At 38.0% G+C, this 21,528-nt stretch overlaps 1 protein-coding gene across 1 annotated transcript in view; it reads left to right on the forward strand.

The window, feature by feature from the left end:
• LOC120222009 (protocadherin-15-like) overlaps positions 1-21,528 on the forward strand; it is a gene marked incomplete at its 5' end in the record, with an annotated part of 248,663 nt that overhangs the window by 213,677 nt on the left and 13,458 nt on the right. The window contains 4 exons of the mRNA XM_039219692.1: positions 9,691-9,909; positions 12,104-12,112; positions 12,941-13,093; positions 20,416-20,481. Coding sequence (XP_039075623.1) covers positions 9,691-9,909; positions 12,104-12,112; positions 12,941-13,093; positions 20,416-20,481 — 447 coding nt within the window. The remainder of the gene's footprint in view (positions 1-9,690; positions 9,910-12,103; positions 12,113-12,940; positions 13,094-20,415; positions 20,482-21,528) is intronic.

Genomic DNA, 21,528 nt, shown 5'->3' on the forward strand with positions numbered 1-21,528 from the left:
CATTAACCTGTCCAGCTCATAAATGAGAAATGCAGAAGAGGGTAGAAAAATCCTGACTACTGCACAAACTGCATTTAAAATATAGTGTATAGGGGCACCCGGGCACCAGTTGGTTGAGCGTCTGACTCTTGGTTTGAGCTCAGGTCATGATCTCACAGTTTGTGAATTCAAGCCCCATGTTGGGCTCTGTACTGACAGCGCAGAGCCTGCTTGGGATTCTCTCCCTCTGCACCTTCCCCACTCACACAAACTCTCTCCCTTTTTCTTGCTCTTTCAATATAAATAAATAACCTTTACAAACAAAAATAAATAGAATATAGTGTACAAAACCACATTTATACTTTAAAATAGAATCTGACTGCCAAACTCTAAAGCTTCCTTCACATTCTTAAGACCAGGGAAAACAACATAAAAGTTAAGAACACTAAAAATTTAAATAATGGAAAGCCAATTATCAGACTCCAGTTTACTACACAATATTAAGGAATATAAGTTAGCCTGTAACTTGGAACTGTGTAAAGTAAATAGTGGTCTGCCCGTGGTTTGCTTTATTAAGCCGAAAGACCTTATCCAAGTGGAATGGGCATGGGCAGGCATGTGAAGCACCACTTGCTCTGCATACCTGGATCAGGGACCCAGACTGCGTACCTACTGGGGAAAGAGGTAGCTGTCCCTCTACCGTTTAGGTTTGGGGTTTTGTGAAGTACAGAGTGTGTTCTACTGCTGAGCGTCCCCTTTGCTTCTACATGTGTGTGTGCCTCGCAGTACCATTTCCACGAAGGTCAAATGCAAGGTAGACTGGTGGTTCCACACCATCCTTTGATGGTCAGGTCCCACATGGGTCAGCAGAGGCAGGGACATGTCTGCACATGCTCCCTCCACAGAGTGACTGGTTTACAAATTGATCTCATCTGGGAAAACCAGAGCATATCTGACAGATATATTTCCTTTCTAAAATAAGTAAGCAGAGGGAAAAATAGGATCAGTAATAAATACTGAAAAACAAAGTAAAATAAATAACATCCTGATGACTCAGATATAGAATTTAACTCTGGAAAGATTCTCCTACAGAAACCATTGGAAAACAGAGTAACATTTCTTAATAGAAACCAGGACCTTATGGAACGGTGAAATGGTATGTGTGTTTGACACGCCTTGAATCCTTCCCTGTTTCTGGTGAAAGAAGCCCACAAGGGAGGGGTAGGAACCGACTCTCCACCACAGTGGTGTGCTGGACGTGCCCCCCTCAGGATGCTGTTCCGGGGCTCTCGCTGATGGGGTGTGGTCAACACACAGTCCAGAGGAGGCCAGTTAGAGTCCTTCTTCTAGGATCAGCATGGAAGCTAGCTTTGTCCCAATATCATAAAAACTATAAAACAAAACCACAGGGACACTTGGGTGGCTCAGTCAATTGAGGGTCTGACTCTTGATTTCAGCTCAGGTTATGATCTCATGGTTTGTGAGTTCGAGCCCCATATTGGGCTCTGCACTGACAGCACAGAGCCTGCTTGAGATTCTCTCCCTCTCTCTCTCTCTGCACCCCCCTGCTCTCTCTCTTTCTCTAAACAAACAAACAAACAAACATAACAAAAGAATGTTTTACCATCTTGACATTAGCACTTTTTAAATAAGCATATTAAGGAAAAGAAAATAAGAGATGAAATATATTAAGAGATCAAAATATATTTAGAGAACAATTAAGCTACAGTCTGAAAAGAGATATCTCTCAGGTAAAATATTGTACAAGTTCTCACAGAAACAAGAACTAAAAATATAATTAAAAGACTTTATTACTTTACCAGACAAAATCAATGCAAATGTTGTCATACGTCACTAAAAAGTATCTGAATATGTTTTAAAATGATTGAAACAAAAATAAAAGTGGCTTAATTATAAAGACACAAAAATTAGATAAACCTTCTACATGCCATATGCATGATAAAATACCAGAAGGCAATGGAATAAATCCACAGTATTTTAAGGAAAAACTGTTATGATTCAGGTATTCTTACCTAGGCAATCTCTTTTGTATGTTGAAAGCAAAAAGAAAGACATTTTAGACTAGGTATTTGTTCAAAAGCAATTGACTCTTTTAGTAAACAATTGTGACATTTACCTAAGTTGGAAAATAAACCAAAATAAATATCTAAATAACAGAGCTCTTGTAGCACAAAAAGGCTAAAAAATCTTCCCTTGGGTGATAGGGATGTAAAATGCAGGAATCCAGCAGAAGTGTGGTCTACTAGTAGATTCCGCTTGATATGGGTGAATTCGCCCCTGAAACTGATGATCTTTCTCTACTTCTGATTCTTCCCAGTTTCTAATATTTTCTTGCAACTTAACTCTTAATCTACACTTTATTTAGAACTTCTTCATCTGATAAACATTTCAAACAAAATATTGTACCATTCTATTCTAGCACTTGGAACAACAATTAAAGCTTTAATATATTTTTTTCTTTTCTTTTTTCCTTAAATAGTTTGTCAGGTTGGTTTCCAAATAACACACAGAGCGCATCCCAACAAGTGTCCTCCTCCATGCCCATCACTCCCCTTCCCCTCTCTCCCACCCCCATCAGCCCTCAGTTTGTTCTCAACATTCAAGAGTCTTTCATGGTTTGTCTCCCTCCCTTTCCCCAACTATTTTCCCCCTTTCTCCCCCATGGTCCTCGTTAAGTTCCTCCTAATCCTCCTATATGTGCAAACTATGGTATCTGTCCTTCTCTGCCTGACTTATTTCACTCAGCATAACACCCTCTAGTTCCATCCATGTTGCTACACATGGCCAGATTTCATTCTTTCTCATTGCCATGTAGTATTCCATTGTATACATAAACTGCATCGTCTTGATCCATTTGTCAGTTGATGGACACTTAGGCTCTTTCCATGCTTTGGCTATTGTTGAGAGTGCTGCTATCAACATTGAGGTACATGTGCCCCTATGCATCAGCACTCCTGTATCCCTTGGGTAACTTCCTAGCAGTGCTATTGCTGGATGATAGGGGAGTTCTATTAATTTTTTGAAGAAGCTCCACTCTGTTTTCCAGAGGGCCTGTACCAGGTTACATTCCCACATCCTTGCCAGCATCTAGAGTTCTCTGATTTGCTCATTTTAGCCATCTGACCGGCATGAGGTGGTATCTCAGTGTGGTTTTGATGTTTTGATTTGTATTTCCCTGATGATGAGGGATGCTGAGCATCATTTCATGTGTCTGTTGGCCATCTGGATGTCCTCTTTGGAGAAGTGTCTGTTCATGTCTTCTGCCCATTTCTTCACTGAATTATGTGTTTTTCGAGACTGAAGTTCGGTGAGTTCCTTATAGATTTTGGATACTACCCCTTTATCTGATATGTCATTTGCAACTATCTTTTCCCATTCCCCTGTTTGCTTAAGAGTTTTATTGATTGTTTCCTTTGCCATGCAGAAGCTTTTTATCCTGATGAGGTCCAAGTGGTTCATTTTTGCTCCTGATCCCCTTGCCTTTGGGGATGTGTCAAGTAACAAATTGCTGCAGCTGAGATCAAGGAGGTTGTTTCCTGCTTTCTCCTCTAGGGTTTTGATGGTTTCCTGTCTCACATTCAGGGCCTTCATCCATTCTGAGTTTATTTTTGTGTATGGTGTGAGAAAGTGATCTAGTTTCATTCTTCTGCATGTTGCTGTCCAGTTCTCCCAGCACCATCTGTTAAAGAGGCTGGCTGTTTTGCATTGGATACTCTTTTCTGCTTTGTCAAAGATTGGTTGGCCATACTTTTGTGGGTCCAATTCTGAGTTCTCTATTCTATTCCATTGGTCTATGTGTATGTTTTTGTGCTAAGCCATACTATCTTGATAATTACAGCTTTGTAGTAGAGGCTAAAATCTGGGATTGTAATGCCTCCGGTTTTGGTTTTCTTCTTCTTCAATATTACTTTGGCTCTTCAGGATCTTTTGTGGTTCCATACAAACTTTAGGATAGTTTGTTCTATCTCTGAGCAGAATGCTGGTGCAATTTTTATTGGGATTGCATTGAATGTGTAGATTGCTTTGGGTAGTATTGACATTTTAACAATATTTATTCTTCTGATCCATGAGCATGGAGTGTTTTTCCACTTCTTTGTGTCTTCTTCAATTTCCTTCATAAGTTTTCTATAGTTTTCATCAAACAGATCTCCTATATCTTTGGTTAGGCTTATTCCTAGGTATTTTATGTTTTTTTTGTGTGTGTGCAATTGTGAATGGGATCATTTTCTTGATTTCTTTTTCTGCTGCTTCATTATCGGTGTATAACAATGCAACCGATTTCTGTACGTTGATTTTGTACCCTGCAACTTGGCTGAATTCTTGGATCAGTTCTAGTAGGCTTCTGGTGGAGTCTGTTGGGTTTTCTATGTAGAGTATCATGTTGTCTGTAAAAAGTAAAAATTTGACTTCTTCTTTGCCAATTCTGATGCCTTTGATTTCCTTTTATTGTCTGATGGCTGATGCTAGGACTTCCAGCACTATATTAAACAACAGTGGTGAGAGTGGACATCCTTGTCGTGTTCCTGATCTCAGGGGGAAAGCTCTCAGTTTTTCCCCATGGAGGATGATGTTAGCTGAGGGCTTCTCATAGATGGCTTTTATGATGTTTAAATAAGTTCCTTCTATCCCAACTCTATCGAGGGCTTTATTATGAAGGGATGCTGAATTTTATCAAATGCTTTTTCTGCATCTATTGACAGGATCATATGGTTTTTATCTTCTCTTTTGTTAATGTGATGTATCACATTGATTGTTTTGCGAATATTGAACCAGCTCTGTAACCCAGGAATGAGTCCCACTGGATCATGGCAGATAATTCTTTTTATGTGCTATTGAATTCAGTTTGCAAATATCTTGTTGAGGATTTTTGCATCTGTATTCATCAAGGATATTGGCCTAGTTCTCTTTTTTTTGCTGGATCTCTGTCTGACTTGGAATCAAAGTGATGCTGGCTTCGTAGAATGAATCTGGAAGTTTCCCTTCCATTTATATTTTTTGGAACAGCTTGAGAAGAATGGGTATTAATTCTGTTTTAAATGTCTGGTAGAATTCCCCAGGGAAGCCATCTGGCCTAGGGCTCTTATTTGTTGGGAGATTTTTGATACCTGATTCAATGTCTTCACTAGTTATGGGTCTGTTCAGATTTTCTATCTCTTCCCATGTGAATTTTGGTAGGGAGTGTGTGTTTAGGAATTTGTCCATTTCTTCTAAGCTGTCCAGTTTGTTGGCATATAATTTTTTGTAGTATTCCCTGATAATTGCTTGTATTTCTGAGGAGTTGGTTGTAATAAGTCCATTTTCATTCATGATTTTGTCTTTTTGGGCGCTCTCTTTTCTTTTTGTGAAGCCTGGCTAGAGGTTTGTCAATTTTGTTTATTTTTTCAAAAAAAAAAAAACAAGTCTTGGTTTCATTGATCAATGAATTGATCGATCTGTTCAACTGATTTTTTGGAATCTATATATTTTATTATTTGTCTTTTCCTACTAGGTTTGGGATGCCCTTGTTGCTCTGCTTCTAGTTCCTTTAGGTGCATACAAGGTACAAGATTTTGTACAGGCACTTTTTTCTAATTTCTTGAAATAGGCCTGGAGTGCAATGTACTTTCCTCTTAGGACTGCCTTTGCCACATCCCATAGAGTTTAGATTGTTGTATTTTTATTTTCATTTATTTCCATAAATTTTTAAATTTCTTCTCTAATTGCTTGACTGGCCCATTTATTCTTTAGTAGCGTCTTCTTTAACCTCCATGTATGTTTTATGGTTTATTTTTGAGATAGACAGAGACAGAGCATGAGCGTGGGAGGGGCAGATAGAGAGGGAGACACAGAATCTGAAACAGTCTCCAGGTTCTGAGCTAGCTGTCAGCACAGAGCCCAACGTGGGGCTCAAACCCATGACCCATGAGATCATGACCTGAGCCGAAGTCTCACCCAACTGACTGAGCCAACCAGATGCCCCCAGGAAGTGTTCTTTGAATGCTGTCTTTTGGTCTCTCTTGTTGAGACTTTGGTTATTTTATTTCCCTACTCCTAGTGATATTTGGGACTCTCCACGATGTGTACTTTGGCTTGTTTCTTGAGGTAGCCCTGGAAAGGGAAACAGACAGACAAACACACAGGGAACAAAAGCATGCAAATGCACACACAAATCTAGCAAACACACAAACCAAAAGGGAAAAAGAGAAGGAAAAAATAAGGAGGAAAAAAGGAGGAAGGAGGAAAAACAAATAATAAAAATAAAAAATATATAAAAAATTAAAAGGAAGAAAAAAGAAAAAAGCCCCAAAGACAAAGGACAGTCTAAAAGCATAGAACCAGAATTCCCAGCTACAAATCAAGAGCAGGGTGTATGCAGTGCTGATGGAAGTGCATATACAAAGAGAGAAAAGACAGGTTAGGGAGGAAGTGAAATTGGAAGAGAAATGACCAGGCAGAGAGACTAACAGGCTTAATTCAGAGAGAGAAAGAGGAGAATATGGTTAAGAGGCGAGGAGAAAGAAACGAAGATAATGTTACTCAGAGAAACTATATAGTCTGATTCCTCCAGGGAGAGAGAGAGAGAGAAAGGTAGCAGTGGAGGTGTAGAATATACATCTAGAGAATGGATTAAATATGACTATTTAAGCAAACCAGTGACTAGAGTGCCCAGTCCAGCAGAGGGGAGGGATACGAATGAGACAAGGGAAAATATATCTGAATAGAAAGAATTGATCTAGAATTAATCACGGTAGTGCATCTGTGTTGGTCTTGCCCCGGGCTCTGGAAAAAAAAAAAAAAAAAAAAAAAAAAAAAAGCATCTTTGTAGTGGGGATGGGTGTGGTTTGGTGCAGGCGGGTCTTGCCTCCACTGCATCCTGCTGACTGCTCCCTGAGGTCCTGCCTTGGTGGTTGTGGGGAGAAAAATGTCAGCGCCCAGTCCCTTCTTGAACCAAGCATTGCGACTCACTCTTTTGGGTCCAATCTCCCTGTGCCACAGGCATAGCCGAGGTGGACCGTGCTCTATGCCCCAAGCCAGGCCTCATTTCCAGATCTTAGTCTGCATGCCCTATTGATACCACCCAAAATATAAACTCATAGGCCGAGTCCTTCTGAGCAGTTTCCCTACTGGGAATGGAGCCAAGCCAGAAGACTGTGAGAGCGGCTTCAGGTGCACTGCTTCCCTTCCAGATCAAGCTGGCGAGCAGAGGAGTGGTTTCTCCCGGTGTCCCCTGGATCCAGTGGGTCCCACTCAAGGTCAGCTGGACAGCAGGAAACCATATCCCTCTGTGTCCCAAGTGGAGGTTTTTCTCTTCTCCAGAAAAAGGGACAGTGTCTTGAGCAGCTTCAGCCACTCTTTCTTTTCCCCTCGACTCACCGCAGCTCCTCACAGAGGGGGCTCCCTCGCCTCCCTCTGTGTCTCTGGTCCTGGCCTGATTTTATCTTCCCCAGTTCACACTCACACTAGGAGGTTTTCTCAGCAGACTCTGTCTTCTTTTCCTCCCAAACTCCTGGATTCTGTAAGAGTTCCTATGGCTTCAGGCCTTCTCCGTGTGAGAGACCGGGGCAAGTGAGATGTACAGAGCTCCCTACTTCTCCACCATCTTGCCTCCTCTCTCTCTATATTTTTTAACATGCCTAAAAATGACCTAGGAAAATTGCTATGACAGTATGTTTTATATCTACAAAAGCATGTCTGACTGCCTTGTGTTACAGTATGGACGTGCAGCTTTAAAACTAAAACTGAGTTATCCGAGCTATTGGGTTTCTTAAATGGGAAGACTAATAAACTACCCAGTGGAATTCATATCGGACATCTGGCATCTCTTTAGTTTTTTCCACAGGGAAGCTATAAACTCCGTGCACTAGATATAAGGTCAGAATGATTACTCGGGAAATTAAAATCAAAAAGGTCAAAGGGATAAAAAGTGCACAAGCATAGCACACTTTGTTAGTATGTGACGGTGAAATTTAGGGCAGTTTTTATTTTTATTTATTTTTTTGTTTCCAATTTCTTTATGTTTTCCACATTTTCAACATAAGTGTTGTTATATCGTAAAATATATTTCTAAAATAATGGTTTTCGCTTTATATATGCTGTCTAATTATGAGTATATAAAAGTATTTATCAGGGCACTTGGGTGGCTCAATCAGTTAAGCATCCAAACTCTTGATTTTGGCTCAAGAGGTGATCTCAGGGTCATGAGATCAAGCCCCATATCAGGCTCTGTGCTGACAGTGTAAAGACTACTTGGGATTCTCTCTGTCTCTTTGCCCCTCCCCTGCTTATGTGCTCTCTCTCTCTTGCTCTCTCTCTCTCTCTCTTTTTCTCTCTCAAAATAAGTAAATAAACTGAAAATAATAAAAATAAAAATATTTATAAAAAGAAATTAGATCTGTATATATCAAAATGTGATTAGCCTTTGCATTGTGGGCCTGTGACTAATTTTGCTCTTTGACCCATTTTGTGTTCTCCAATTTTCTATAGTAAGATATTTGGCCTCTATAGATAAAAATTACAAAAATAAAACACAAAATACAAAAATTAAAAATACCCAAGACATGGTATGGCTTTGTGGTGTTAAGAATGCAATTGTTACATCAGTATTGTTATATCAGTATAAGGGATTGTGCAAATGTTCCCAAAGAATTTTTGGGAAAATAACCTATTATCTGCTAATTAGAACATAAAATATGTAACAAAATCATTGAACACGGTAAAATTAAGTAACAATTATCCCTTGATTGTTCCCTCCATCCCAGTGGAATGGCCACAGCTTGGGCTCTATTACTCACTCACTCCAGGGGTTTGCAAGAACTGTCGGCATCAGTTGGCTAATTCCTGTTGTCCTGGCTGATTTGCTGTCTGCATCATCCCTATAGTCTCCCTCTAGGCAGGAAACACCCTTCAGTTTGTTCACCTTTTGCCCAGAAATGCATTTTGACTTGGGATTTGAGAATGTCGACATATAAGACAAAGGTAGATTTTGGAGACTGAAGACTGGGTGTCTCAGATGCATTGCCCTAACTGTAGCTTTATGGCTAGTGGTGATTCAGTATTATGACATCCTGTTCAACACGGTCATTCTGAGGACCCAGGCAAACAAAATGTAGGAATACAATTTTATTTTATTTTATTATTTTTTTTTATTTTAATGTTTTTTTTTTTTTTTTTTATTTCTAGCAGAGAGAGAGAGACAGTGTGAGCAGGGGAGGGTCAGAGAGAGAGGGAGTCACAGACTGAAACAGGCTCCAGGCTCTGAGCTGGCAGTCAGCACAGAGCCTGACGTGGGGCCCGAACCCACGAACCGCGAGATCATGACCTAGGCAAAAGTCGGACGCTTAACCGACTAAGCCACCCAGGCGCCCCAGGAATACAATTTTAAACTATGCTTTATGTAACTCAGAACATGTATGCACCTGAATAGCTGAATAATGTCAATATTTTCAACATAGTCATAGTAAGCTCCTTGATGTTGATGATTAACTTTCTCAAGTCTGTGAGCATATGAAGTAAGAGTCATTGTTATTAATATCTTTGGTATGTGTATATAGCTGTGTAGTTACTGTTCTTCATTGCTCTTGCTTTTTATATATTTTTTTTATTCCTAAGACTGACTCCGCTTGCGTTTCAATTAAAGAGATTATTAAATAATATTACAAAATTATTTTTTCTGCTAACATCATTGATTTTACTGTTTATCTCACAATCAAGATTTTTGGACGGCAAGCTGCTTGACATCAATAAAGACTTTCAGCCTTATTACGGGGAAGGAGGACGTATTCTGGAGATCCGAACTCCGGAGGCAGTGACCAGCATTAAAAAGCGAGGAGAAAGCCTAGGCTACACAGAGGGGGCCCTGCTGGCACTCGCCTTCATCATCATCCTCTGCTGCATCCCTGCCATCTTGGTAGTTCTGGTCAGCTACAGACAGTAAGTATTCCCACATTGAAAAGCCATCCCCGGTAATGTGGCCTTGTAGTCGTGAAACAGTAGCGATGCCACCATTGAGGGCCTTCTTGCACCAAGTAGCCTCCCTTTAAGGGGCAACGAAACAAACTTCCAGCATTTTTGATGGATTCCTCAATGTCCCCATGCTCCTAATGCACTCTCATCCAATAGGAATTTTGGGTTAGCACCTGTGGCTTTGTTCCTGACCCTCATCGGGTGCAAAGCCTTGAGAGAGAAGGCAGCAGGTGTCCTGGGGAAGTGCCACAGGCACCAGAATGTCACACTTAGAAACATTCGCCTGTTTCTGAGGAAGGTCTGCGACCTACCCACAATGTCATGACAAGTTTTTATCCGTGTTGTTAAACTGACATCTGTGGAAGTGATTGAAGCATTGGCAAAATCATTTCAAAATCATCATGTGCCATATGTAATTCTCCATGGGGCTTCTTCCTCCCTGGGGAGCCCTGCCAGATCCTATAGTATAACACAGGACAGGATATTCTGGCTGCATAGGCCTTATAGGCTTCTTGTTCCTACAGGGAAATAAATTCATTTAAAATACCTATATTTTTCTTACTCTGGCCCTTCAAAGTAGTGAAGTAATTATAGTTAATTTAAGCCTCTGTATTTGAAGTCGTCTATTAAGCTACTCTTTATTTGACACCAGGTACAAGGAACTTTTGTGATCTAGGCCTAGGCATTTCAGATATGTCCCTATTGCCAATGACGGATGACGAAAGTTGTGAAAGAGGTTCAGAAAAGACATAGCCCTAAGGTGCCACAGAGTGAAAATAAGTAAGACAGGGATCATAAGTCCTATCAATTACTTGACATAACAAAGAGTAAGAAATAATGGTGGAACTGGTCTTCGTTATTTAAAATACCTGCAGGGAAAGCACTAAAATAGTACTTATATATTCTTAAACTGTTATCTTTGTCCTCTAACACTGAGAATTTTCTTTTGGGTTAAATAAGATAAGGTAATTGCAACCTAAAAGTTGGAAAGTGTGCCCTGAATGAAGATGCTCTAGGGATATTTTGTATCACAAAAGCCATGCGAAACTGCAGACAGGACTTCCAGGTTGATATACTGGAGTCTGATGTATCCTTAACAAATCAATCAATACACCAATTCTAAAGCCTATAAACAAACTTAACAATAGACAAATGATTTTGAATTACTAAGTCATCAATATTAATTTTCATATTAGAACTAATCTGTATTGCAGTTTCTTTTTCATTGTACTGTTTCCCAAAGGAATCCTGCTCACGATAAAATCAGAGAGAAGACTTAGATTTGGCACACAACACAACACAACACAACACAGTGATCAAAACTAAACCATCTTGGATGTTATACTCAGTGGTCTGAAATTTAACAAACCACTAAGATGCCTGGCATTTAAACATTTTGTAGATGCATTTTTTTTTTTGGCTCAGTAATCAGCTCAGTACTCTATGGATTAATTTTAGTCCCTGCTTTTTGTAGACTGATGGAGTTAAACAAAATGAGTTGTGTCCCTCTCATGTTTCAAAGTAAAGTTCTAATATTTAAAAGTCCAACTTTTGTACTTTCATATTCTGCTTGTAATAAGACTGGAATGGATGGCTCTTCTGTCCTGTTAACATTCTTTTTTTTTTTTTTAAATTCACTGTACGTGGAAAACTAAGAAGCAAATATGAAAAAGTATCATAGATTCATTACCCAGGAGTGCCACCTTCCAGTTCCAGCCTTAGTTTCAAAGTGAAGCCCAGGGTATAATCAGGGCCCACTGCCTGCCTTCATCTCTTTAATATCCTCCAGGCACAGGACGCCAAGAAGCCAATTATAAAGATCAGATCATCTTTAATAATCCATTTCTCTATCAGAGTTCAAATTCATGTATCCATGTTTTAATTCAGTTTTTAATCCCATTTAGTTCATTTCTTTGTTTTCTTGTAACCAAACGTTTTCACGGCTTGTACAACAGCGACAGTGACAATAAAGCACTGCCCCATTTTTACTTTCCGAACTGAAACACTCAATTTCCCTACTGTGTCATTAAGTCTGTGTCATGAGCTTCCCCAGTAAATTATTAAGAATTTAGAATAAATCAGATGCTAAAATATTATGAATGCAGTATTTCTAATGTAGCTTTTTTCTTTTTTTTCCCTTACTCATTGCTTTTCGAAACAGATTTAAAGTGTAAGTATAAATATCTTGCATGTGATTTTATATAATATGAAAAGGAAAGCCCCAGATTCCCATGATGAAGTAGTCAACCTGCTCAGAACCGTGGATTGTCTGTCCGTCTTGTGTTTGCAGAAGGTGTACACTTGAGTTCAAGTTCCCGTGTGCTTTTGTACATATGGAATCAGGCTGGGTTTTCACATGGCCATACAAGGGAGGAAATGTGAAAAAGACACTTGGCTCTGACAGTTTCCATACTTTGAGGTTTGGGTTTTGAGGAAGGAACTAACAGTTGGGTGTCCAGCACATTCAGAAAGGGAGTTTCAGCTCCAGGCCAATTCCGTGCCTAACGAGAATCCAAAGGAAACAAAAGCCAGACGCATGTCTCTCCCAAAGGGGCATAGTAAATTAACATCAGACATTAATTTTGTCAAAGCATTTCATGTAAAAGCATTTAAAATGAAATAACCTTTCTTTAAATAGATGGAAGATGAATAATAAAAAAAAATATGCATCTTCAATGTGCCTCACCTGAGGAAAGAGACCCATTCCATGGCCCCCAATTATAAAGTCACATTTTTATAAATAGCTTGCCTCCTACCTTTCATATTCCTATTTCCCATAATATGCAAATATTTCTACTAAATTCCAGCCATGATTCCAGGGTAGATATTTTAAAGAGGAAGAAGGTACAGGAAAACGATACTTTGTGGGAATGCTACTGTAATCACATCGTTTTATAAGTCCTAGTATTTATGTTAACAAATTTCTTAAGTGGATTCTTCCGCCGAGAAGTCTATGATTTCTAAAATGGATTTCCAAAACATTCCTGCCTTCTCAAAGACGCCAAGCCGAGTGCACCAAGACTGCACGAATCCAGTCCGCGTTACCTGCGGCCAAGCCTGCTGCGCCTGCTCCAGCACCTGTAGCCGTGCCCCCGCCACCCCCACCGCCTCCCGGGGCACACCTGTATGAGGAGCTGGGAGACAGCACCATGTAAGTATCCAGGGCACCGTTCCGCCAGACAGGTGGGCCTGATGAATGCTGGGTGGTGAGTATTTCATTTCCGCCTAATGCGGAAATGCAGTTGACAGCTACTTTAATCACTAAATTACCAAAAAAAAAAAGAAAAAGAAAAAAAATTGTTAATGTGAGAACCTAAGAAAAGTTGAATTGAAAAGTCATAACCAAAACACCAGCAAACAAACAAAATCAGAACACTAAAAAAAAGAGAGTAAAAAAGAAAGAAGTACTCCATTGGAGGGAAGACATCTGTAGATGACTAGCTTGAATCATATAATCTCTAAAGCCTTCACAATTATGCAGACTTTATTTTTTCCATTCTGAATTATTTTTTCTCATAAGAAATAAAAAAATAAACCACAATCATAAAATAGCAATTCCTGATTTGGTACTCAAAGGCAACACTTATTTGGTAATTGAAAATCAATGGTACAGTCTAAAATCATAGACGTTTTACAGACACTATCTTGGGATGTCATAGGATAGAGTAATTAAAATCTGAATGAAAATCTGAAACACAAAGAATTAAATATTAAATATCCAACCCCTTAAAGAATATGCTTTTCATTATATTTCCCTCAAAAGAGACTGCTGTGATAGGTTAATATTCCTCTTGTGTTATTTGGAACCTCTAAGCAACATTAATTCATACACATTTGAAAGACTTTTAAATTATTGTGAAAAGACTTCACAGATGTTTCCAGTTTGATGCTAACCTGATTCCTTTCAGATTTATTTAACTTGCCTATGTTTTAAAATTTAAAGAGGAACTATTTCTGGACATGAAATACAAAACAACCAAGAATATTATAAAAAGTTGAATCAGACTAAATTAAATCCAAGATACCTTTTATTAACTAGAATTTGGCAGAGTTGAAGGACTAAAGAACACATTATTCTACTTTGTTACATTTGTAGCATTTACTAGTAGGAATAAAGCAAGCCTCAAAAATGAACAAATTTACCTTTTAATGGGAAACCAGTTTTAAACAGATGTATCAATATTTTTCCATATTACCACTATTTTTATGAATATATTTTTTGTCAAATTGACTTACATACAACACCCAGTGCTCATCCCAGCAAGTGCAAAGTGATGTTAAGAAGTTTTAAAAATGTTAAAACTGATTTTAATGTTGTATATTTGAATGCTAAAGTTGAATTTAATGCTTGACAGTTTAGTGTTTGACATTCTATTTCTAAAATAACAATATAATACAGGATTCATGCTTTGTATATAGTTTTTAATTTTTTTAATAAGCTGAAAATGATAGCTTCTTTTTGAATTACTGGTGAATGTAGGAATTGAGCGAATACGATTTGATTCTCTTTATATTAACCACCTTTCTCTAGCAAAAAATATTCAGAAACTAAGAACGACTTATATGTAAAGTTTGGTTTTATCTGAAATTACTGAGGGATATCTATTCATTTTTATTGAACAAAAGTAAACATACTATAACATCATCTGGAATCAATATGGTGTGGTGGTGATCACTTTCAAATAGCAACAGTTCAGGACTACTTTTATTTGAAAAATTGTGATAGACTGAGTAGAGAATTTTGCAATTATAATATGTATTTAATGAAAGATTCTGAGTTCTACACATTTAATGATCTTTAACATATGTTTAACCTATCTATTAAAACACTTTATACAGGGATTCTAACCTTAGGTTACAAAAAAATGGACTAGCCCCAGATGAATTATTATCAAATTTAAAAGTAAATATCAAAGGCCATTTTGAAAAAAATCTTAACGAACTAATTGATAACTTCAGACAGATTCAACAACCGCTCTGTAATAGTCATCATAGTACTCATATGTTTCCTTTCTTCTAAACCAGACCTCTATCTTCTCTATAAATCAGCGCGGACTGATTTTTCATTTAGGACATCGAAACGATTCTTAGAATTCCATTTAAAATTTCTGTTTGGGGGTTGAGATCAGCCATGCGTACTGAAGGTGAATTTTGCCTAGACACAGGAAATGGATAGCTAGCTACTTTCTGTAATGAGACCACTGAATAACTGTGATATGATTTTATCTAAAATATGATTACATAGCATTAGTATGAGTAAATATGCAGAAAATATAAAACATGTGTTTTCTTTTCTGGATATACATATGAAATGTTTAAAGCAAGTTCCTGTTAGTATTTTCATAATCACCTCCAATTAACTATAGTTCAAACTCTTTTTTTTTTTTTTTCTGTCGCATGTTTTCTCTTTCCCACCTGTGGATACATAGGCATAAGTAAGTAAATAATATCATTCTAATACAAGGCATTAGGATAAAAAGATACAATAGAATAGATTAAGTGCTGTTTTACTCTAAATATAGTGATCTCCATCTTTTATTCTGGAGTCATTGGCTTTTAAAAAGAAAGTCCTATCTTCCATATCTCATTCCCTTTTGGTATCTTGAAATGGCATGAGCTTAAAACAAGTGTTTCCACTAATAGTACCTGTGCCTATCAAGACAAAGTATGAAAATTCTTAAAATATTTAAATTCTAAGATATCAAAATATCTATAAAATATTTAAATCTATCTCTCAATCAAAAGTGACATGGTATCATTATGTAACATTCTTTCCGAGAAAAATTAAACCAAGCACAAATCTATAAAAAAAAAAAAAAAGGTGCCAAATAATACGTCAAGTCCAGTTTTTGAAAAAGAATGCAAGATCAGGAAAAGTGAGTGAGTGCTGTCTGTCCAATCCAAAATGTCTGTCCTTCCTGAATTATTCAAGTGGGCCTGATACCCCTAGTCCATGTGTAGTTTGTATCTCAGTGAAATGATTCAATAACAATTCTGGCTTTACATAGCTTTTTATTGCCTCACCTGTCATTCTCGCTTATAAGCGTGGCTACTTTTTATTCACAGTATTTCCTTTTACCTCATTCCTGCTGTGTGGGCTAAACATTAAATAATAACAAAAGTAAATGTTACTCTCTTTGAGCTTGAGAGCAAGACCCAATGAGAAACTTTCCGAAGCACCCAGCTGTGCTGGGGGCCACATACCGGTGCTTTCCTTAGTTACTCAATTGCATTTGTCACTTGCAGCCTGTCATTCAGTGTCAGTGTCTGAGCACATCTTCCAGCGATATCAAAACTATGTTATTTTAACATAAACATTTCCTTTAAAGTCCGTGTTGACCAAAGTTTGATGTAGATCATATTCAAACTAAAAACCACTGGCCCCTCTTCTTATGGTAATGTAGATAGCATTTTAAAACTGATGAAGCCTAAAATGGAAGCTGAAGAAAATAATCTCTGTCAAGGTCCTGGCATCAATTCAACTTCTCAATTGTGATTTTGAACCCTGTGAGGGAAATTGCTCCCACCTGTCCTTGGAGAATAGAAAATTTTTTTCTGTATTCTCTGGTCAGCTGTATGGCAGGGAAGAGAGTACTTTTAGCTCCAGGACAGAATTACTGAGATGAGAAATAATGGCACTGAATCAGATATAGTGAAGGACCCTTTCCCCAAAACCGTCAGCTCTGAGCTCTGAGCACCCTAAACCAAAGCAAAGGATGTGAAACCATTAGCCAAAATGCTGGTTTTCAGTTTGGAGAATTGTGATTTCTACATAAGAGAACTGTTATGGGGCACCTGGATGACTCAGTTGGTTAAGCATCTGACTCTTGATTTCAGTTCAGGTCCTGGTCTCACGGTTCGTGAGTTCCAGACCCACACTGGGCTCTGTGCTTACAGTGCAGAGCCTGCTTGAGATTCTCTCTCTCTCCCTCTCTCTCTCTGTCCCTCTCCCATTTGCTGTCTTTAAAAATAAATAAAATTACACTTTATTGAGAGAGAGAGAGAGAGAGAGGACAGTTATGTTTGGCTCTGGATACTCTGCTGTATCAAACTAACTGGGGAAAAAAATCAGTCTACAGATTGACACATTTAAAAAAAAAAAAAAAAAAAAACTTCTCATGCCACTCACAGCTCCCGGCTTTTCCTGCCTTGCCTTTTAGAGATCAGGGACACGAACGTAATGTCTTGCTTCCGTAGATGAGTGTTATTGGGACTTTTGTATCTTGAAGTAGTAATGAGAACCCTCTTTCTCAGGAAAAGCTATGTCACAACCTGTTTCCTTACATTTCATTATGTTCTTTTCTTTCAAGTCTTTTCCTTCTCTACCATTTCCAACAAAGCAGGGGAAATAAATCACTCTCAGAAGACAGGAAAAACCAACACATTGTGATGCCCTTTTCTTCCAGCACTATTGAGGCTCACACACAGGCTCATGTAGATGGATCGCTTAACAACAACCAGCCCAAGTCAGCAAGGACATTCCCCCTGGAAGCCGATGAGGATGCCTTAAGTGCACACAGTTCTCTTTATAAGGAAACTCTAGATCCAAGACCCACAAATGCAGACGTTTTGCTAAGAACAGATTTTATTGACTCATTTGTACCCAGAACACAAGGCAGGAGTAAGTCCCTAAGGGGCCCAAGGGAAATGTTTCAGAGGATGTGGAGTCAGCCGGTCGGCCTCCCTAAGAGACCAGTGTGGGAACTTCCCGAGAGACCTGAAACCATAGATCTGGACCAGTGGCAGAGAGACAGGCAGGAAGGTGGAAGGGAAAGCTCTAGAACCTTCCCAAACCAAAGACGTGGCAGGAACTGCCTGCTGAGAGCTGAGGACACGCACGCAGCGGAGAGAGAGGAAATGAGCCCAGGTGATGCGCTGACTGAAGTGGAACCCTTGGAATCTCAGACTTCCGACTCTTCCTGTTTCTCTCCTTCATCTCCCTCTTCCTTCTCCACTTTGCCAACCATTTCAAGAACTGTGGAGCTCCAGTCAGAACCTACCACCATCGTTTCTCCTGCTGACTGTTCCTTGGAACTTTCTCCTTCAACGCCTCGCATTTTGCATTCTCCAGTCTTTAGGAGAGAGGCACCCACGTATATGCTGACTATCAAAACCGAAAGGAACATTTTCGAAATCCTTCCCAAACCACCCAATATCTCTCCTCCTCCTCCTGTCCTTACTCCTGTTGCTCTTTCTGGTCCTCCTCCCCCCACGCCTCCTCCTCCACTTCTTCCACTGTCTGGCCCCCCTTCTCCTCCTTCTACTTCTCCTTCACTCCTTCTACCTTCACTTCCCTCCCTCCCTCCGCCTTGTCCCCCTCTTCCTTCTCCACCGTCTCCTCCACCTTCAGTTCCGCCCACCGGGTGTGTCTGTATACCAGCTGTTAAAGGCACAGTCGGTGTGACACCAGCCGGGGAAAGGAAGTCCTCTGGGACACAGCTACCAGCATCCGCAACAGGGTGCAATGTGGATCCTCAAAGGGAACCAAAAGGCATCCTCAAGCATATTAAAAACCTAGCAGACCTTGAAAAGTCAGTAGCTAACATGTACAGTCAAATAGGAAAAAACTTTCCACCAATGCACAACGCAAACCTTGAAACTAGTTGCCCTCCAGAGACAGAAAATGTGGAAATGACTTCGGAACCAAACCAGGGGAATTTGCACGGTATTGTCGAGGGAATTGAAAAGCAACCTCACAGCCAATCTACTTCTCTGTAATGTTGCTCTTCCTATTTTAAGTGGACGACTCTTTTGTGGACCGTAATCTTCATGTGGAAGCAAATGTGAACATTAAAGAAGATTCCATTCTTTTACCGTAAACTCAGTGCAATGCTGTGTTTTTTTCCTCATTTTTTTTTAATTTTAAAGATTATTAACCTCATCATTTCTAACTCATATTATAGATTTACCTTAATTTTCTTAACTACGAAGTAGCATTATTTGTCTACATGTATTTAAAAAGTAAGTAATTTCAATCTATTTTTCAGTGGGAATATGTGGGCAACAAAGTTAGATATCCAATCTAAACCAATGGTTTGTTAACATGTAAATGCAGTAATGTCTACATTTACTTCTTGACCATAGTTTTATTTGAGTGCTCCAGGAAAAAAAAAAAAAAAGTGAAAATAAGCTAAAAAATGATATCATAGGTTCTGATTTTTCCTTGAAGCCTATGTATTTGGTAAGGTTAAATACTACCAAAGTAAAAATGTATCTAGAAATATACGAGTTGACAGACATTATGGTATTCCAAAATAAATCCCAGGTGCTATAAGATATAGTCCTCTGTTTTCTTACATGAACAGTCTTCACTCTGGCTTGCTTTTATCTTACTAGTATGCTTACACATTTGAAAAATCTTTTATGTTTTCAGTTACTGTCCTATTCTACTTATTTCTCATTATGCTTTCTCTTCCCCTCATTATAATGAAAATAAATCTTGAATTGTTGGCTTTTATAAGACATTTCATTGTTCCCACAGATGTTTAAAGGGGCCTTCAATTTTGCTTGTCCGCATTATGTTATCATCTTGTAATTATAATTTTATCATAAGATTCTCTTTCAAAGAAAATATCTCTAGTTTAATAAAGAAATTCTAATCAGTTTCATCAAAATAAGGTTAAATAAATGTCTACAAAGATTTATCTAGTATGATTTAAGTTATTATTTGATGAAAATTATAAATATTGTTATTAAGTTTATCAATAATAGAAACCATTTATCTATCACAATTTTAGAAAGGCATTATTGGCTTCATTTCTAGTTGCCTTTAGTTACTTTAGATAAATCATCCAGATTTATTTGTATAAACAAAATATAAACATTTTAAGTAGAAATCAAGAAAGAATATGTCTGGTGAAGTGTCATCAGTCTTATACAGGCTTTTACTCTTTGTTTTAAGCAAAACAGAGAAAAATGTATCCTCGAAAAAAAGAACCACTATATTGTAGTTTTTCTCAGAACTCAACTCAGTAAATTCTTAAAGACATCGGCTCAGCTAAGTGTTATCCTCCTATCTTTTATTGAAAGCTACACTTGCCCAGCAAGTAATTATTCTGTTTTCCCATCTAATCCGTGGAATAAATTGTATTTACTGGAAATCCCCACTTTGAATACAAGTATAATTATTTGATTTACTCTGCAGTTTTAATATTGTAGAAAATAAAAGTTTGCACAGGAAAAAAAAAAAATCTAGGCCCAAATCTTGCCTGGTGATCTCCATTGGAGGTCTCTAATATAGGCATGTACAATCCATCATTTCAGAGCTTTTGTTCAGTTCTTATATTAGGTGACATTTCTTCAAGAATTTGGTCTGTCATCCCTAATTAATAGTATCAGATTTTTTAAAAATCCATAAAACTAATTATTTTCATTAGCTCCTTTGCTTCAGATTCTTTTCATCCAAATCAAGAGTAATTTCCTTCTTGGGGTTTTTAAACCTGATTTTTTCTGTCTTTCACTGAAATATTTCAGTTGGAATTTTTGTTGGCAGCTGGTCATTTGCATGAGAAGTTGTGCTATTTGGCGGACTCTGAAAAGGTATTATTCATAACTGTATAAGACTTTAATTTGTGTGTCTTATTTAAGCTATTTTTGTATCAACAAATTCTTGGATATGGGAAAGATATTTTTAATATGTTCTCTAAATAACTACGAAGAAATATTATGAAAACTCCAAATAATTTTACGTAGGTATCATAGCCTCACTGAGTTGTTACATTGTCCTTTTCTGTCTCATTTATATAGTATTTGTTTAGTCTAAACATTTTATTAGCATCTTACACTTTTCAAATGAAACATCCATTCCCACATTTTTATATTTAATGTAGTTTTTTACTCACAGGTTCTATTTAGAGATCTCTGGCTTAATTGTAAAAGTCCGTTCGAATGCCTTCTGCATGAGACCTATAAATATTTTTTGAGTTCAGAGCCCAAAATATTATTCCTTTCTCAATCCTTAAGCCTCCACAACCTGAGAACCAACCTCCAGAATCATAATACCTTAGTTTTCCTCTGCATTTGTTATGTTCCAGTTGGTGTGTAAGAAACTATTAGATACCTTTTCAAAAGACATAAGTTACTGTATGTTTTCCTTATTTTTAAAAGTTAACTGTAATGCACATAAATGGTATAAAATGATAACACACATGGAATACCATCTAAATGCATCAAATTATGTGCCTCATAAGAGTCAACAGAAAGTTGCATTAATTGAAAGCATGCAATTATATGTATTGATTCTGTTGTGTACCTTTTCCAAGTCATTTTCTGCCTTTGAGCTGAGACAAACAATCCAAATAACTACATGAAAGGCAACAAAAAGATTAATGGAAACAGTATAGTTCATCTATTGACATCTTATTCTCTTCATGTAGGGAAAATACCACTACGGAAAAAAAGGCAGCTTAAATATCCTAAAGAATAAAGTCCAGCTTTCGTTGGACATTTTATATCATGTATGTGACTCAATTCTCATTACTAAAATCCAAGTATGAGCTTTCTCTGTCTCTGAAAGATATAAAGCTAGTAAACTTCTAGATGCTTTCGAAGGGTTATAATTCACATAACTATTAGCAGAACCATAGA

This window comes from Hyaena hyaena, unplaced genomic scaffold (assembly GCF_003009895.1).
Source record: "Hyaena hyaena isolate Hyena2069 unplaced genomic scaffold, ASM300989v1 scaffold_824, whole genome shotgun sequence".
In the NCBI taxonomy this organism is placed as follows: domain Eukaryota; kingdom Metazoa; phylum Chordata; class Mammalia; order Carnivora; family Hyaenidae; genus Hyaena; species Hyaena hyaena.